This window comes from Acanthochromis polyacanthus, chromosome 2, assembly GCF_021347895.1.
Source record: "Acanthochromis polyacanthus isolate Apoly-LR-REF ecotype Palm Island chromosome 2, KAUST_Apoly_ChrSc, whole genome shotgun sequence".
In the NCBI taxonomy this organism is placed as follows: Eukaryota; Metazoa; Chordata; class Actinopteri; family Pomacentridae; genus Acanthochromis; species Acanthochromis polyacanthus.
Window position 1 is genome coordinate 15,014,480 of NC_067114.1, and position 19,372 is coordinate 15,033,851.

General features: G+C 39.2%; 2 protein-coding genes across 2 annotated transcripts in view; one reads left to right on the forward strand and one right to left on the reverse strand.

The window, feature by feature from the left end:
- Positions 1–1,904, reverse strand: part of hipk3b (homeodomain interacting protein kinase 3b) — a 42,540-nt gene extending 40,636 nt beyond the window's left edge. Inside the window, exon 1 of the mRNA XM_022205838.2 lies at positions 1,541–1,904. Within this exon, the coding sequence (XP_022061530.1) occupies positions 1,541–1,613 (73 nt within the window). The 5' untranslated portion in view covers positions 1,614–1,904. The remainder of the gene's footprint in view (positions 1–1,540) is intronic.
- A 5,334-nt stretch (positions 1,905–7,238) lies between these two features.
- On the forward strand, positions 7,239–18,400 carry cstf3 (cleavage stimulation factor, 3' pre-RNA, subunit 3). The gene is made up of 20 exons (XM_022205839.2): positions 7,239–7,477; positions 8,112–8,216; positions 8,393–8,488; positions 13,278–13,310; positions 14,112–14,209; positions 14,300–14,366; positions 14,457–14,491; positions 14,580–14,706; positions 14,816–14,893; positions 15,005–15,167; positions 15,429–15,538; positions 15,627–15,743; positions 15,834–16,052; positions 16,163–16,265; positions 16,452–16,521; positions 16,621–16,816; positions 16,913–17,063; positions 17,228–17,322; positions 17,451–17,511; positions 17,722–18,400. Exons 1-20 carry the CDS (start codon positions 7,451–7,453, stop codon positions 17,919–17,921), a joined length of 2,151 nt encoding a protein of 716 aa, XP_022061531.1. The 5' UTR covers positions 7,239–7,450; the 3' UTR covers positions 17,922–18,400.
- The last annotated feature ends 972 nt before the right edge of the window (positions 18,401–19,372 follow it).

The following is a 19,372-nucleotide window of genomic DNA, read 5'->3' on the forward strand; positions in this document are numbered from 1 at the left end:
ACTGTTGCACTCATTAGGCCAGACATGAACACTGTAGCAGAATGAGTACTTTTACCTCACCAGTTTCTAGACTACGCACATCTAAAATGTTATTAAAACATTGGGTTTTGGCCAAATCACAGGATGCATACAGGTAATTACGCACTGTGAGTCGGAATAGATGTTTACTTCTCAAGATAAGATGCTTTCCACTCATTGCTTTTGTGATTCAAGTTACAACACAGGATCTTCTTGTCATGGTGGTCTTACCAGAAACTCTCAATCATTTTGTTTTGTTTGCTGCCTCATGTCTGTAGGCGCACCTCGAGATGGCATCACTTGGAAGCCAATCCACCCTGCCGACAACCACCATTAGCCACTAATACCAATTACTGTGGGGTAAAACACTGTTTACACAATTATTTACTGGCCAGTCATTACTGGCATCATTACCACCCACAATGTGACACATGTACAGCAGGCAGGATTAACTATGCAAGGGGAACTCACACAAACATAGCAGGCTGGTGCTGCACTTTACTTATAGTGTTGGTTTAAAAGTTTCTCGTTACTCACCAATAGTGAATAACTTAACTATCATGGATATTATAATCAACTTGAGAAATACGTTAAAGTGGTTAAATTCACAATAAACGCATTTCTGGTTTTAATTAATTTGAACAAAATCTGCATACTCTCTGTTGAATTATTAGAGAAGTCCTCCAGGTAATCAAAACAAAAAAAATGCATATACAAGACAAGCTGTCAGGAAAAATACATTTGACATACGAGTCACAAAGTGAGTATTGAATTTCCCTTTCCAGTTTCACCATTTCACAAAAGGCCTAGAGGGAATAAGGGGTTCCATGATGGTTCCTGCCACATTAGTCCCGAAACAACAGCCAAGCAATCTTGCCTACAATAACAAAGTGGGCTTTCATTTTGCTGGTGGTCATATCCAAACCCTCACGAGGAGGAACTCAGTCATAAAACCTGTACTTCCTCTTCAACACAAAGCCACGACTGTGAGAATACTTTTTTCCTGATGTAATTAAGGCTAAGCATTAACATTATGCTAAAATGTTATGCTAACTTAGAATAACCGAGTCACCCACGAAACCAGGTGTTAGCACGATATGAAGTAAATACAGCATTCGACAGAGAAGTCACTCGGTCTATATTGTCCTTTTTGGGCATGGTCTGTATATTTAGAAAAGGTTAGAATAATAAACTATTACAGTGAACAAAGGTAATGATCTACCGTTAGGCAAAACGAGAGATAATTTAACAGGTCTCTGTGACAACATTGAAATGGCAAAGCTCATGAGTGTTCAGTGCTCTCACGTTTATAATTTCCACCAACGTCACCCATTATAATAAAATGATTCACCTATACTAAATTAATGGACCAAAGCGCTGACAGTACGAAGCTAATGCTGAAACGGATGACAGCTCGCTTGCTAAGTTTGTCGGTAAGTTGTGACTTTGTATTACGTCACATTAAAACTATCATTTCCAAGGTTCAGCTAAACACATATCACGACCGACAGCCTTCACTTACCTTCACATAGAGTCACTATAAGTATATTCCAGGGCTTCTCTGAACATGTTATGGACTTATAAATCCATACCATGCACAGTTCGCCTGCATTGCTGCCATCTTGTCCTAGACGACAGGAAGGGAGAGCTCGCTCTCGGTAACGCCACCATCTCCCACATTTTAAACATTAAATAACTCTTGCATATGAGCGTCCAGGAATACCACACCGAGCCCAGGTTGTAGCTACACTGCTCACATTCGTCTCCTTCCCCTTTGGGCGGTGTTGCCCATCTCTGAAAGGGTGTCCGTTACCCTGTCTAGACGTGCGGTTCCGCGGCCCTTCCTGCCTCTAACATGTCCCTTTTCTCTAGCAACTGGAAGCAAATGTTTGTGAACTGACGGCATTGCCCAGACCAGAGCAATCGATCACAGAGCAGCTACATTCACATTCACAAAGCTTGAGGAGTCTGAGGCATGTGGAGTAACGTCCAAAGGGTTCGATTCAATAAAAATGGGTATTATTAACATCATCACTTTTTTTTAAAATATTCTAAAATAGAGAAATACTATTAAATACTATACTCCTGCAGAATGCACTTAAGCAAAAGTCACCATACTGATGTTTCTTTATGAGTTTATTTGCATATTTAACATTGAGATCATCGGAAAGTAAAAGAAAGTAATGTTAATACTGTGATTAGGTTACTGACTGCATTTTAGTAGGTAATTAGTAAAGGTTTTAGCATTTTTTGACATAATCCTCCCAACCCTGACTATACAATACAACACAATAACTACAATACAAATTTGAGGAATCATTTTCTAAAGAAAATTACAATTTTCTTGAAAGATAGAAGACTAAGCTGTTAAATTATGCATGTTTAAAAGGATATGAAGGACAAAAAAATGGACATTGTGGTCAGAAAGGTTATGATGTCACTCACATCTGACTCATGAATAAAACACATTAAATGTTTAAGTTTATTTTGTTCAGTAGCTGCCATTTATGTAAAGTGTTGAAAAGATAATCACATTCTCCAGATAGTCTCCTTAGTTCTGAGCTTAGAGCTGAGAAGGCTTTATAGGTAATGACAATGAATGGTAAAATGATGAAGAAACTGCACATTTTGCTTTATATGCATTTGTAATTGTTTCAGTATTTTTCAAGTACTGACATTCTTAAAGTTGTAGAAAAAATGTGATGAAAATTAAATATCATAGATAATATCAGTTTCTGAAATTTCCTTCAACCAACATCCTTTCCAGTTCCTTTATTCTTCAGCAAAGTGTAAGCAACAGAGACTTTTTAAGGAAGTCAGTGGGGGTGGAAAAGCTAAAGCCCACTGCTCAGACAGTCAGGAGGCACCCAGCTGACAAGAAAGCTGCTCATAAGCCCCCGGTGTCTGAGAGGACCAGCTGTAATCTCCTCCACCAAAAGCCATTTGTCTTTGTCAGGCTTCATCTGTCCCCACCCCAGTTACAGACAACAAACATAAGACCTGGAAAGCAGGTGTTAACACCTCTTGTCTAACCTGGTTTATCATAAGCAAACACAGCTGGGGTCGCAGTAGGGGAATTAGAATAACTCACATATAATCTGACTATAACTTGCTTTAGGGCCTCATGAAAACACAGTGGGGAATGGCAATAGTTGTCATTGGTCTCATCCCAGACGACATAACTGACAAGGAAAACCTTATCAATAATATTTACACTGTGATGTAATTCAGTTTGATAAAATCAAATCAAGGCATGGTTTTTCCAAATTGAAATAAAAACTTTAGATTGCATTTCCTGGCTTAAAGGTTGAGCACATTGCAACTCAGTACAATACCTGCTATTTAATTAAGGAATCATATTATAAGATCACATGCATCATAAATACTTAAGTGTTATAGTAGATTTGTATGTGATTTTTTTTAAGAGACACTTGTTTACTTGAGGATTTGATAACTGCTCTGTAGTCTTTTGCTTTGGTCTGGTCTAACGGCTGGCCTGTCACACAGAAGCGCGCGCTCTCGGTGGCAATCATTTGTCTCCCCCTGTTGGCCAACAAGGCGAACAGCATTGTGCAGAACAAAACGAGCTTTTGTTGTCTGCTGATAGATATTTTCTGATTTTGGTAAACAGTGAGTAAATCATGCATAGTTCTACACACTTTCAGGAAGTGAGTTAAGGCTCATATTTAAAGCCTTAAAAGTAGGAGTTTTGGGTATTAAAACAAGTCTGGATCTGTGAAATGATTGGTGAAACCGCCTATTGGCCAAAATTATAAAATTGGTTTGCAGTTATATATGAATCAGCGGAATGCACGTGCTTGGCATGCATTAGCGCATACTCACTACAGTGACATATAATTTACTAAAGCTTTTACACTGCGCATTTATTTTTTGCACAGTGAGCATTTTAGAAGAGGCCATAAATCGGATAAATGGAAAACACTATATGAGTAGAGAAGATGAAGATGAGTGTGGAGGGAACACCTTGCATAACCCTATCCCCATAGTAGAAAAAGAAGCAGCACAGTATGAGGATGCAGTATAAGTAACTCTTCTTTATGTAACACATTTAAAGCAACAGATGTGCTAAAATGTATTCCATAAGAAAAATAAGATTACATTTTATAGCTAAAAATACTGCAAAGATAACTTTTTACATTGATTTGCACTTGTGTGTATAGTGAGTTTGTCAAACAACGTGGTGGTAATAAAATTAATAGTTTACCAGTGCAGTGAAACTGTGCTTGGGGATTACTCTGAAGTGGCTGTTTGTTGACATGTAGTCTTAATGGGCTGCATTTCAGTCCCTATTTGATAGTCATTCAATTACCTGACAACAGAAAAAAAATATTTAGCTGAAAACACCTTTGCTGGGAATTCAGCTGTATGAAAATGCAGTATATGTAAGCACAAAGCGCTGGAGAGATGCAAAGGGATGTAACTGATGGTTCGAGGTTGCACAGAAGCACAAAGAGTAACACGAAAACACATTGAACCACAGCCAGTCTGTAATTACTGGTTTCAAATAGGTCTAAATAGTACAGCGGATCATGGAAACCATTGTGCACTTCATAGTAAAAGCATGAAATTTGGTCTGTATATACTTTAGGATATGCTGATTAATATTAGAAATGGAGGCATCGCAAAAAATGCGAATTTCCAAGATGGCCGCCAAATCAAACATGGCTGCTGGGGAGTTGGTAAAATGACCACAATGTTACATTTATCTTGGCATAAGCCAAGGTGAACTATCAGCAAATGCATGCAATTTGGTGCAGTGATATTATACAATGTGCCAATTAATATATATTATACTAAGATAAAGTTTTGTTTAAGTGTAGATCTTACATTTACCTCTGGTATTAAACGCAGAATTTTGCACAGGTTGTGATGATGCATCCTATGCTTTTCTTTCAGGTGCTAATGATTGTTTTTCTTTTCAAGAACGTAGTGAAGGTGCTTCTGGCTGATGCTGTTCTGCTGTGAACTTTCTCTGTGTGTGTAACTGGATCGTTACAACAATGAATGAACCAGGTCAACCATCAACTAGCAACGAGAGTAACAATCCAACTGATTGGAACTTGTGTATTCTCTGTCAAAACGATACATCTGAGCAATTACAATGTCCTGTCAACAGCAAAGGGAAAGGTGGGGCTGGTTGGACAACACTTGCCAACAACCTGAATCGCCTGCAGAAATGCAATTACCTTCCATTTTCCCTTGACCTTACCAGAATTGACCAAGGGAAGGGCCTAGAGGCCAGCTTTAGAGACAACTGTGCAAAGTGGCATAAATTGTGTTTCCTTAAGTGTAACAACCAAGCCGTGGAAAGAGCTGAGAAGAAACGGAAGTCTGTTGGTGATGACACAAGCTCTCGTAAGTTCACTAGAAGAGACGTATCTGCCACTATTTCACGGGTGTGTTTCCTGTGTGACACTGTGACAAACGAAAAACTTCATAATGTCAGGATGAGAAACTGATTGCAAAGCTTACTGGTGGTGATTTGATAGCTCAGGAAGCAAAGTATCACTTGTCATGTTTGGCCCAATTGTATAGAAGGAGAGAGTCAGCTTTGAAGGAAAGCGAAGGACAAGGTGGACAAACGTTTCACAGTCTTGCATTTGCTGCACTTGTTGAGTATGTTGAAGAACACAGAGTTTCCTGCGACTCAAAGCCTCTAAGACTGGCTGATCTTACATGTCTCTATGCTTCCCGTTTGAAGGAGTATGGCATTGAGCAAAGACTTCACAGTACAAGGTTAAAGAATCGTTTGCTAGGAGCCATTCCTGACATGCAGGCTCATGTTTCAGGTAAAGACGTGCTGCTTGCTTTCACACATCAGGTAGGCAAAGCACTTAAGTCTTCCTACAGAGACTCAGGTGATGATGAAGCCTTGTGTCTCGCAAAGGCAGCCAGGCTAATTCGCAGAGACATATTCAATCACAAGTCTAAGTGTTTTGATGAATCATCTATAAATCAGGAAGCTGTCTTCTAAGTATAGTGTTTGGCGTATGTAGACGTCGTCTGGTTTTGAGAACTTGGCAGTTTACAGATGTATATACCTGATATCATAGAAAATTTAGGATAAGCATTTTGTAATATGATACATTTGGGTGTTCTTTATGGTATTTCATATTCATGATGTTCCAGGTTGAGAGTTTTCAAACATGTCCAGCTTTTTAAAAGTAGCAGTTAGCATGTATTGATGTTGTGCTTATGTTGTATTGATCTATAGTATAAGAAAATATACCATTTGATGTTCATTGTTCGTAAATATAATGTTTGACTGTTTGTTGTTTGTGTTGCTACGAATTTAGAATGTAATCCTAGAGTTTTGTGAACTAAACAACACAAATCATCTGACCTGTGTCCTTGCATAGAATGGATGGTAGCAATGCCGTGGGACACAGTCGCTGTTGCCATCTGTTACGATCTTGAAAAAAATAAACATTATTCCATGTCAAGCTTATGGAGTACATATTTTTTGTAAAAGAAATGTGTTTTTCTTAATTATAAGTCTAATTTCTCACATATTTATCAGAAAGACATTCAAAATTCGTGTTCCATGAAAAAAATCTCGATTTTTGCATGACCGCCATCTTTGTTTGACTGTCATCTTGAAAATATGCTTTTTTTCAAATGCCTCCATTTCTAAATTTCATTCGTGTTGGATGAAGAATCACCATGCAAAGTCTCTTGCTTTTACTCAAAAGTGCACAATTTGGCTATTTTGCGTGTCTCATCCGCTGCACTAAAAAGTTTCCATGCTCTTTGAATGTCCACCAGCATTTAGGTTTGCCCAAAGGTCTGACTTGTTAGCATCAAACATAATGGTAACATTTGCAGCATTAATACACAAAATTACACAATTCACTGGATCTTCACTTCCTCCTATGCTGGCAGTGCACAAAGCCTATTTTGTTCACAGCAGACTACTTGATATATTTTACAGTTAGCATGAACAGCTCTAGAAAGTAAATAAATGCTGCTAACAGTCAGGTAGCTACTCATTCTGAATTGATGAATAGCAGAATTATCTCATATCTTACCAGCTTTTATTTTACACCCCCGCATTTATATCATTTACATATATGTGTGTGTGTGTGTGTGTGTGTGTGTGTGTGTGTGTGTGTGTGTGTGTGTGTATGAAGGGGCGTTTTAGTCAGACTTGTTTTTGTTGAGATTGGAGTTTTATTTTGAAGGGTCGGTGCTGGATGTGTTTTTGTTGTTGCTGTTGGCGGAACGGATTCTCAGCTTCACGCCATTTTAAGACATCGGCGAGCCGTGCAGCAGCGAGTGGCTTGAGGGCAATGTGATCGACCCTTTTGAAGCTATGCCGAATACTTAGACGTTTTAAAAACTGCCTTTACGTTATTAGTTGATTGTTACTCCAGTTGATTAACGATTTCTAACCCAGATTACTCTTCCAGCCATGTCGACCGAGGGAGCAGCCGACCAGGTAGCTACATGCTGCAAGCTAGCTCTTGCTTAAGATAGCATGATGTAGCTTGTGTGTTGTCGTGGATAGTGGTAGAATGTCGACATTGCTAAACGTGTATGCATGATGTTGTGACTTTTTATGCATTTGTAGCAGCAGGTAGCGTACAGTTTTTTGTACTTATGGGTTTAAACGCGAAGCTACAAGTTTAGCCTGTTGTACGCCATATTGACTGTGACTAGTTGTAGCTTTGTCGCTACTTAACGCTAGTTGTTCAGCACGTTGGGCTAACTTTAATATTACCTGCATGTTAACGTGTTATTAGTAACTGCTGCTAGTTATTCACCTTAACAAAATCTAGTTTCCACTGTGCTGGATGCTGCCTATTGGCGCCAGCTATGAGGACCTAGCTAGCAAATGGGGAAATGATGCTCAGTGTCTGACTTGATTTACCTATCAAATATCTGCGAGTCTCGTGTTCCCTATATTGCAAGGTCGTAATCAATCATTCAGGGCCCGCTTAGAAGTACTTAACCCGTCCATATGTATGTGTTCAGCAGCATGCCGGCCCTCTCCAGCAATGGGCCTTCGCTGTGCAGCACAAGCATATTCAGAGGTTAACCATTTTGTCCTTTGCCTTTGTGGTGTCTTGCAGGCAGCAGCAGAGTATATCCCCGAGAAGGTGAAGAAGGCAGAGAAGAAGTTGGAAGAAAATCCATATGACCTTGACGCATGGAGCATTCTGATTCGAGAAGCACAGGTTTAGTGACACAGAGTTGTATTCCTGGGGTTAAGGAAACTGGGGCACTGAGGGTGGGGGTTATAGATAGTTAAAATATAAAGCACTGCATCTTCTTTGATTCACCCACATGGTTGACATGACTGCTTTTTTATTTGTTTATTAGTATGGAATGTAAAAGCATTCTCTTTCTTTAGAACCAACCCATAGATAAAGCGAGGAAGACATATGAGCGACTTGTCTCACAGTTCCCAAGTTCTGGCAGATTCTGGAAACTATTCATTGAAGCTGAGGTTAATACTTTTTTCTTTTCTTTAGTGTGCATGGCTGGGTTTTTTTCTAACATGATCAACAATGTGATTTTCACACAACCAAAATGTCTCTTACTTCAATGAAGTTTAAAGTCACAATTCTTGTTTTGAATCACTGAGCCTGGCTTCATGGGTTGGAGTTACCAGCTCTAATGTGTAGTTTTTGTCACAAAATTTATATCAACGGTCAAGAGTAAAAATTATAGACATTTGTAGCAGTTCAAACTTTACTGAAAACCATATGCACAATGGATTGACAATACACAGATATATGTACAAACCTTTACATTTGTCAGGCTCTGACTGTGTTTGTTCAGAATCGTGCCTTTAAACACAAACAAAGGGGAAATAGCTCTAACCATTTCTTTTTCACAAAAATCTTATGTTCCCAGGATTTAAAAAAACATATTCTCTGCGCCGTATTTAAATGGGGTAAAGTGCATTTGTTGCATGTCTGGTCTGCAACAGTATTAAAACTGTTTTAATAGTATTGGAGTGCATTAGCCTTTTATTCACTTGTCGTGTCAATTTATTGCCTCCTGTGTCATTTCTTTTGGGTAACTTTATAAACAAATATTTTGATTGTGTGGCCCATTCTTTCCTTGAGAAGTTTCTCCCCACTCCTTCCGAATACCTGATGAGTGACCCATTTGCCTTGATGCCATCAACGTGCTTTGCTCTAATGCAATCAGCTATAGATATGATCAATTGTTTCCTTGCACATAATCATATAGCTGCTAACCTTTTAAAGTCCATTTTCTTATGCCCTACATTTCTGCTGATGACCACTGCGGGTAGCGTTTAACAGAATTTGCCAAAAGTTGCACAGTGTTGGCAAGAATGAGAAATTAGCTCCCAGTTTTAAGGTAGTGTGTGTTTAATTCAGTGCTGTGAAATGATTGTGGATTTATATTGAGGTTGTAGTTGGTGTGTTATGTCACGGGGTTTCTTCCCTGGGTGAATCTACCCCACACACACCTTTACCCCCTGGTCTTCACCCATTGAAACTGATAAACACATTCCTGCCTTTTCCAAATGGACTGGGCTTTCCAGGGACAGTCTCTAATTTCTCTGATTTTGCCAGTAAAACATAAATGTCAGATTCTACACTACTAACATGTTGCGCCCTTAACAATATTCACAGGCAGCCACGTCATAATAAAGTAGAACTGTCTAAATTATTAGTGATGAGTGAGTCGTGCATCATACTATACAGCAGATAAGAAAGAGGAAGTTCAAACATCGTACACGACTGGTCCTTCATTTGTCTGAGACAGGGGAATTGTTATAGGCAAGACATTTAATATATGATAGAAAATGAAAGCAGTGTTATACGGATTAGCAATTTGTTCAGCTATTCACCAAAATTAGATTGTGTCCTATTTGAATTAGGATGGAGTTAAAGAAAACTTTATAATGGGTTAGTTAAAAATTGGAAAGACACAATCTGTGGGTGGGGAACTTTAAGCAGTGGAGCTTTAGCGGGCAGATGTGAGCGTACTGCTGTTAATGATTAGCTTATACATATCGTTTCATGGCAAGATTACAGCCAAAAATGCAAATAGCTAATCATGTTCTCAGATGTTTTGCATCTCAGGTGATTAGGTAAGCTCAGTCTATTTTTGATGTAGTGAATGTACAGGTTTCTTACAATATTTTTTTTTTTTTAAATGTTAAGCTATAACCTGGAGGGAGTAAATTCATTGTACACATAAGAATAATTGATCAGTTAAACTGATTCTGAGGTCATTATTTAGCAAGTGGTGAAGTTCCTTAAAGTTTAGAAAGTCAGTTGAAACCTTAATGTTATTTTTCAATGTATATAATAATAATAAATTAACCTCTTACTTGGCAATTTCCCCCCCTAATGTCGAACGGGTAACGTCGTCAACCCCATTCCTAAGATCAGAGTTTGTTGGGGGTTTTTTTTTTGCATATAGAAAATAAAAAAGCAGCCAGTAAAATTCTTCAACTATTAATACCATACAAGGCATTCGCTGGTAAAATATTTTCCTAGTTTGTCACTCCCATTGTAGTTCATAGTAAAAAGACACCACCCCTCCGGTAAGTATGTGGACGAGCTCTTAGCTTCCCCCTTTCATCACAGCTACATCAGGTTTCGATTTACTAGACTTAAATTTGTCTAAATTGAAACCCCCATAGTGTTGCAGTACAAAAACTGATAGGAATTTAATCCTTTTTTTTTTTTTTTTTTGAAGGGGGTTGCATTAAAGAGCATAACATCCTAGTGTGTGACTGTCCTGTTCTTTTTTAAAATTTTGCAATGGCCTAATTTGCAAAAGTTGCCCTCTTGGCAAATCAAACTAATACTTTCTCATTACTCACACTGCTTCAAGGCCCATATGTAGGTTCCAGCTCAATCAGGTTTATTGTACCCAGTGCAATACCTAGAATACCCAGCTGAGTATGATAATGTGTGTCTTTTAGTGAAGGATACCAACACATGCAGACTGGAGAGTGTTTTTGATTTATAGCAGAAGGATATCAGATAAAGATGATACATGAAGGGAGTGAGAAGAGCATATAGAGGCCACTTTTCCTGGACTGTTAGTCTTTTAAGGATTCTTTTCCTCAGGCTTTTTCAAATCCCTTTCATTGTTTAGGTTTTGCTTTATGGACAGTGTGCACTTTGACCAAAATAACTGTCTTGAGGGGGAATCCATTCATAATTCTGATCAACCAAGTGTCTCAATTACTTTCTCTCAGGGTGGATCTTATTTCTTGTATTCAGTCAGTGTTCCTACTTCATAGCTTGTTCAAAAGTGGGAATCAGATGCAAACATTCTGTGTTTTCACAGTGGAACTGCTAAATTACTGCACACCTTCATACTTAGCTGCAGTGGAGAAAAGTATCAGTTTGTACTGTAAGCATATTCTAGATAGGTGGATCTTAGAAAACCATTATAGTGTCCCATGTGAACAAACTTCAACATAATTTTGATGAATTAGTCGTTTTCATTGCATTCTGAAGAAACTGCTTTGGCAAGGGGAATCTTCAGTAGTCATTTTTTCACAACTGGCAATTTATTGTCCTAATGGAAATTCTGCTGCTTTACTAATGTTTCCTCCTTTTACCCATTTTCTCCACCTTAAGGTGTATAATTATTGGCTTCTTATCTTATTGTGTACTTTATGAGGTGATTTTTTTTAGCTTTTTTTTTTTTTTTTTTTTTACATCAAAGTATGATAATAGTGTGCTTAAGATGTCATAGAGGTGTGTTGCATTTTTTCATCTTCGGTAGAATTAAATTGAGTAGAACCATGTACTTATGTGACCTCATACTAAAGACTCGCCTTTAAAGCAGGAAAGACAGATGTAGCATGTTCCACCGTAGGAGGAGCTTTCAGAAATTTCCATGACTCTATCAGCTGATCCATTCAAATATAACCTCATTATATTTGTAAATCATGGCCATTATTGAGCTGATCCGTTCTCGGTGGAGCACAGAAGTTTTGCATCACGTGTACTGAAGATTTTTGTTGACTCTAAGTGATTCCATCAGAGTCATTTGACCGTATGTGCTACATTATAGAAAAGCTTAACATTTGGTACAACGCTGAGATTAGATTTTTAAAAGCATATTCAATAAAATTTACCATTCAAATGTCTATCTTGTATTTTTAAGGCCTTATGTCTCATTATCAGAGATTGATAGACCCTGATATTGATAGTGACTTTGTTTTTTTTAACAATAGGTAGTGAAGGTCACATACCCTAAAGGCACTCAAAGTTGAATCGCATTGTTTTGCTCTTGTTTTTTTTTTCTTGCAAAATTACCAGATGGAACTTCTTTTTTTTTTCCCAATAGAATTTTTGAGCACATTTCACAGCCCTTATGCATTTTGAGGCCTTATAGCAGGAGTGGACAGCTGAGGTTGGAGAGGATGTGAATAAAGAGAGTGAGACATTGCAGTCATAGTATTTAGATTTTGTCTCAAAAAGAAAAAAGAAAAAAACTGGCCTCGACCCCACAGAAAAGCGACAGGGTGGATTTCAGTCGGCAGGATTGTGTGAATATTAGACTTACGCAAGCCTTATTGTGCATGCATGCTTTTATTTTTCAAGCTGTTAAAAAGTTGACTTTTTCTCTGTAATTTTTTCACCTTGAGGCTCCAGCATGAACAGTTGTCCAGCAGTGTGCCGTGCTTTCTTAGTCCTTGGGGATGTCTCCCTGATGTGTCAGCTATTACTTTTCATCACCGCAAGGCTATTTTCTTTCTTCTTTTTTTTTACCTTGTCCAACACAGTAATGAGAACACAGTGGTATAGAGTTGGTTTACAGACACGAGCCTGTCCTAATAGAAGAGAAAAACAGCCGCACCTATATGCTGTAGAGGCTGCTATGACGCTATTGCATATGAATATTATGAAATTCAGCACCACAGCAGTGTTTGCCAAGGGAGGATGCACACCTGGGGCTGTGAAAGGAAGAGATGTTCTTTGTATTTCTCCGATTTACATTCCCCTTCCTTCAGTATTTTTCTTGAAATTAATATTGAAATTCTGCATTGAGTCTGTAATGCATGGTCTTTGGTGTGTTTTTTTTCCTGGGTTATGTGGCGCATCTACAGAAAGAAAATAAACCCCTTTCTAAAAGTAATTTGTCATTCTTGTGTGAATTTCACTTTGTTGATCTTCAGGGTTCTGTGTGTGTGAGTGAGTGATTACATTTGCATGAACGCATGTTTCCTGTAAGCCTTAAAGTCGAGGAGACTTGAAATAACGTTGCATTTACACTCTTATTTGCAGATCAAGGCTAAAAACTATGACAAAGTAGAAAAGGTAAGTGTCCATTGCACTCCTGCAAACTGATGTGTTATTCTGGAATCTGTGAAGGGATGTTTTAGTGCTTTTAAATATTGTAGCTGTTAAATAAAGGAAAAATGGTGTGTGTGATTTATGCTAGAAGATACATCATGCCCATCATAAAATCATGAGAATGAATGTGAATGGCATATTGTTTTTGTGCTCATAAGCTCACAATGTGCATGTGGGGGAAAAAATGTTTGAAAACTAATTGAGGTCTTTGAAGCTAGAGTTGATACTGACTTTCATGCATAGCATTATAGGGTCAAAAACACAAAAATGTGTATTGTTTCCTGTCTATGACTAGCATCACTGCACACATGCCAATAAAACCTTGAATTTCATTTGATTCCATGATATTTAACTGATCTATATTTAACTTCCACACAGTGCTGGTGTCTGGGTGTCCACAATTCACAAATTCTGCGAGTTTCTTAAAATGTTTAACATGTTCACCGTTTGCCTGAATGTTAATGCAAAAATGTTTGCATGCTCCAACTTTGAAGTTGGAGCTCACATAAATTGAACGCCACATCTTAGGGCTACTTTAATAAAGCAGAATAACTCAAGTGTATTACACAACTATGCTGAACAGAAGCTGGAATCCCTGCCAAATCTGACACATGGATTTAAATAAAAACGGCTCGTCCGTGTTTTCTGGCAAACACATCACTTGTATATTAGTTTGACCATGGATTGAAAGTGCGAATCACTGAAGATGGCCTGTTGTCTTGTGCATATACAGCACATACATCTAACATCCTCTTGCCCCTGTAGCTGTTTCAGAGATGCCTAATGAAAGTGTTGCACATTGACCTGTGGAAATGCTACCTCTCATATGTTCGAGAGACCAAAGGGAAGCTTCCCAGCTACAAGTAAGACAGCATGCTGCATTGTGCGTTTATATGCTACCCTCTCCTGTAAAATACACAATTTTCATCATACATTTATTTTCTCGCCTGCAGAGAAAAGATGGCCCAGGCATATGACTTTGCCCTGGATAAAATTGGAATGGAAATTATGTCGTATCAGGTACACAGATCTGAACAGTGATTTGCACTGTGGTGTATGAACTTCTGTTAACTGGTGTCACCTAACAGCATTTTTTTAATATATTCTCAGATTTGGGTAGATTACATCAATTTCCTCAAAGGAGTGTAAGTGCTTTTCTTGAAATCTTTAAGACTTCCTAAACTGCATTAGCGTCTCCTAAATATTGACTTTGTTGTTTTTTTGTTTGATTAGTGAGGCTGTGGGATCGTACGCAGAGAACCAGAGAATCACTGCTGTCAGGAGGGTTTACCAGAGGGGCTGTGTGAACCCCATGATTAATATTGAACAGCTCTGGAGAGATTATAGCAAATATGAAGAGGTGTGTGGTCCACTCAGGCTTCTGATCTCCTTCTGTCCGCTATATTTTAACATGTAAGGAGTCTTAGCTTTGATTTAATGCTACACTGATTTCTGTATTTCCTGAACAGGGGATCAATGTTCACTTGGCCAAAAAGATGATTGAGGATCGGAGTAGAGACTACATGAATGCCAGGAGAGTGGCCAAGGTGAGACATTGAACAGAGTCTCACAAGTATGCTCAGACCTGTTTTGAATCGTTCTACCATCTCCTGCATTTGTAAACTAATACAGATTGTTGAATGTTTTGCATTTTTCAGGAGTATGAGACTGTGATGAAGGGGCTGGACAGAAATGCACCCTCAGTACCACCCCAGAACTCCCCTCAGGAGGCCCAGCAAGTGGAAATGTGGAAGAAGTACATCCAGTGGGAGAAAAGCAACCCACTGAGAACAGAAGATCAGACCCTCATCACAAAGAGAGGTAGCCAAAATATATTGTACTAAAACTTGCAAATCTTTTTCTTTATGTGCCGCAAAAGGCCTGTGATTCCAGTAATGTTCCTCATTTGCAAATTTAGTTATTTATTTTTAAATAATAGAAGATATAATGGGTGAATATTTTTCTTCCACTAGAGGGCATAGATTCACACTCTTATCCTCAGTCATGGTTCAGAAGCACTGATTTTGTATTTTATTGATGAATAAATAGTGTAATGAGTTGTTGTTGTGTTTTGTGTTGCAGTGATGTTTGCCTATGAGCAGTGCCTGCTGGTGCTGGGCCACCACCCTGACATATGGTATGAGGCAGCCCAGTACCTGGAGCAGTCCAGCAAACTGCTGGCAGAGAAAGGGGTGAGAGATGAAACCTTTCAGTCTCAAACTGTGTGTGTCATACCAGGTCAAAGCCAGAGTCTTATAAGTGCTCATTTTTCTCTCTCAGGATATGAATAACTCCAAACTCTTTAGCGACGAGGCAGCTAACATCTATGAACGTGCCATCGGGACTCTTCTGAAAAAGAACATGCTTCTGTACTTTTCATTTGCTGACTATGAAGAAGTGAGTGTCCAGTTTTGTATTCAGCGCACACTGTAAATATGATGGTACAAGGCACAGGGACTCACCGGCACATGTGTTTTATCACATTAGAGTCGCATGAAGTACGAGAAAGTCCACAGCATCTATAATAAACTGCTGGCCATTGAGGACATCGACCCCACGCTGGTCTACATCCAGTACATGAAGTTTGCCAGAAGGGCAGAGGGCATCAAATCAGGTCGCACCATTTTCAAAAAGGCTAGAGAGGATCTTCGCACACGTCACCATGTGTACGTGACTGCTGCACTAATGGAATACTACTGCAGCAAGGTAGGAATGCATCATCACATGCTTAGTATGCAGACTGTATAATGTGACTTAATGGGCATCTACAGAGCTCTTTAATGCTTTACTTATATGTAATTTATCTTTGCCAACAGGATAAATCTGTGGCCTTTAAGATTTTTGAGCTTGGTTTGAAGAAATATGGTGACATTCCAGAGTACATACTTGCGTACATCGATTACCTCTCACACCTTAATGGTACGTAACGATGGTGTTCTGCAAATTCTATGAATAAATACAGACATTAAGTAAGCAGCATGTCTTAGTATCTGCTTTGAAAAGATGAAAAGTGTCTCTTCTGTTGCTGTCAAAGTAATAAAAGTCTGACATGTCACCCTGCTTTTTGTGTACGTGTGTGTTTGCCCTTGTCATTTCTTTCATCAGAGGACAACAACACCAGGGTTTTGTTTGAACGCGTCCTCACCTCAGGAAGCTTATCACCAGAAAAGTCAGGGTAATGTCAACATTAAATACACTGCGTGCTCGTACGTCTGTCATAAAAGTGATGTCTCTGACGGTGTTTGTTAACTTTGATGCGTATTTTCTTCCTCAGAGAGATCTGGGCTCGGTTCCTGGCCTTTGAGAGCAACATAGGAGACCTGGCCAGTATTCTGAAAGTAGAACGCAGGCGTTTCACCGCATTCAAGGACGAATATGAGGGCAAAGAAACGGCCTTGCTCGTGGATAGGTACAAGTTCATGGACCTGTATCCCTGCTCTACCAGTGAACTCAAGGCCCTTGGATACAAGGTGTGCATTTTCTTGTTGATATACTTTGCCACAACAGGTCATGTTTGTCTGTAGACTTGAACTGCTATTTAGCTTATATCTGCTGTGTGTTTGTAGGATGTGTCTCGTGCCAAACTGGCAGCACTGCTCCCAGAGACTGTGGTGGCCCCCTCTGTGCCTGCACTGAAGGATGAAGCTGACCGTAAACCTGAGTACCCCAAGCCAGACACCAATCAGATGATCCCCTTCCAACCACGTCACCTTGCCCGTACGTAATCCATCATTGCTCAAATCTGTGAAACCCTACATGTAAGATTATCGGTCTTTCCATATGATGGCTTATGTTAGTAAAGTTGGCAGTTGCTGTTTCTTTCCGCTGCTCTCTCAAAGGGATTCATCTTTGACGTAGCTTGTCATATTTCTCCCCCACAGCTCCAGGTTTGCATCCTGTCCCTGGTGGCGTTTTCCCAGTTCCCCCAGCTGCTGTAGTCCTAATGAAGCTGCTCCCTCCGCCTACGTGCTTCACTGTGAGTAGCATTAGCTTAATGCTATCAAGCTCATATTCACTGGCAATGAATAAAATATGTAAACAGCAGTTGTTGTTTTTTTTCTTACTGAGAGGATTCAAAGAGTCTGTGATTGTTTCTTGCTGCAGGGTCCCTTTGTTCAAGTGGATGAGCTCATGGAAACTTTCAGGAGATGCACACTTCCTGAGAGTGAGTTGTTTTTCACAGCACTTTAGATGAATCGATCGCATTTATATTTTTAGCCACATTAGAGATGGTGATGGGAATTTTCAGTCATGCAGGGATCAGATGAACACTTTGGAATTACAGCACTTGGCATAAAATGTGTTGCAGTCTGTTAAAATGTTGTTCCTCTCCTTATGTGACATGTGATCGATGCTTTTTCTGTCCTCTCTGTAGCTGTTGATGCTGCTGTAGAGCTGATCACTGGTAGACAGCCCGATGCAGGAGGGGAAGGCAACGGAGCCATGGAGAACCACGCTGTTGCCAAGTCGCTCAAGAGGCCTAACGCAGACTCGGACGAAGAGGATGACAAAGGAGCTGTGGCTCCACCCATACACGACATCTACCGTGCGCGCCAACAGAAGAGGATTCGATAAAGTCAAACACACCCTGAGCCCTTCAAGAATGTAATCTTAACAGGTGGTCATATAGGAAAAATGTACACGTCCACAAGACATATTATACATCCCCTCATCTCTGTACAGAAGACGATCTCACTCACACACACACACACACACACACACACACACACACACACACACACACACACACACACACACACACACACACACACACACACACACACACACACACAATCAGAAAAAGCATCCAAACATGCATACAGTATGCACACCTGAGTGTTTATGTGGTATCTTTTTTTCTGTTTTGTCGACAGTTTTTATTTTTAAAGACTGGCCCTTATACTGTACAAAATTTTTAATTCAGCCATTGGTTTTGACACACAGCTCAGTTTTGGCCTTGTTATTATGTTCCAGGGATGGCAAAGTGGAAACAAGCTTTTTTAGATAACTGGAGGAAACACGATTCCTTTCAATAAAAGTGGAAAAGAATTCAACTAGACTTGCTTTTTTTTTATTTTACTTTATAGCTTTGCTGATGCCATATGTTATTGTCTTGTAGTTGTAGGCTTTATAATGACCACTAGGAGGCACTATATGACATTTAGTGGTTCCTCACCAGGCACTTGCTGTTCCAAAAATCACATTCCCACTCTGAAAGACTGCAGACTTTCACAAGAAATTGCATCTGGTTGCATTTTGGCTTTGCAAACCTGACAATTGAAAATGCCAACTGAAAATAAGTTTGCTGGTAATTTTTTTAATTTTTTTTTTAGTGTACAAAGGCAAACCTTTCAGCTATAGCTAATTTAAGCACCATTAGCTGCCATATGAAAAGCTGACACTCTATTTACTCTGATAAACTCTACGCAATTGAAAAAGCACAATGAACAATTTTCAGTAGCAGGCAGCTGCTCGTTTTCACATTGTACTCAGGTAACTATTTGCACAGCGCCGCTTTGTTCTGAGTATGCGGCAGTCCTATCTCAGCTCCTATTCATACATAACACTGTAGTATAAATCAGTCAATTGTGCAGAACACCTCTCTACACCCACATTCAGGGGTGGACTGGGGCAAAAAATCAGCTCTGGCATTTTTGGCCCAGACTGGCCCACAACATTATCAGTTGACTGAATGAAGCACTGATTTTTGAATGACAAAAAACTGACAGAGAGGTCAGATTTTTAGAACAAAAATTCAAAAACATCCCTAGAGACCGATACAAAGTTGTTGACAAGTTGGAAAAAAATTATTGCAATCCAGTAGAGCAGGGGTATTCAACTAAAATTCAAAGTGGTCCGGTCTGCAAAAATGTATTAAAGCAAAGGTCCAGAACATCATAATGTCAAACCTGAATTAGTGCGATAGCTATATGTTGATGTAACCTACTAGTTTTATTAGCGTCTGCATGTAACCAATAACTGACTATCAAAACCAAATAAATTCAGTACAGTTCAAAAAACATTTT

Coding starts and splice junctions, on each gene's coding strand:
- cstf3 (XM_022205839.2), top strand. CDS start 7,451: ATGTCGACCGAGGGAGCAGCCGACCAG. Junction 14,210..14,299: donor GGGAAGCTTCCCAGCTACAA/GTAAGACAGCAT, acceptor TCTCGCCTGCAG/AGAAAAGATGGCCCAGGCAT. Junction 17,064..17,227: donor CCAACCACGTCACCTTGCCC/GTACGTAATCCA, acceptor TCTCCCCCACAG/CTCCAGGTTTGCATCCTGTC.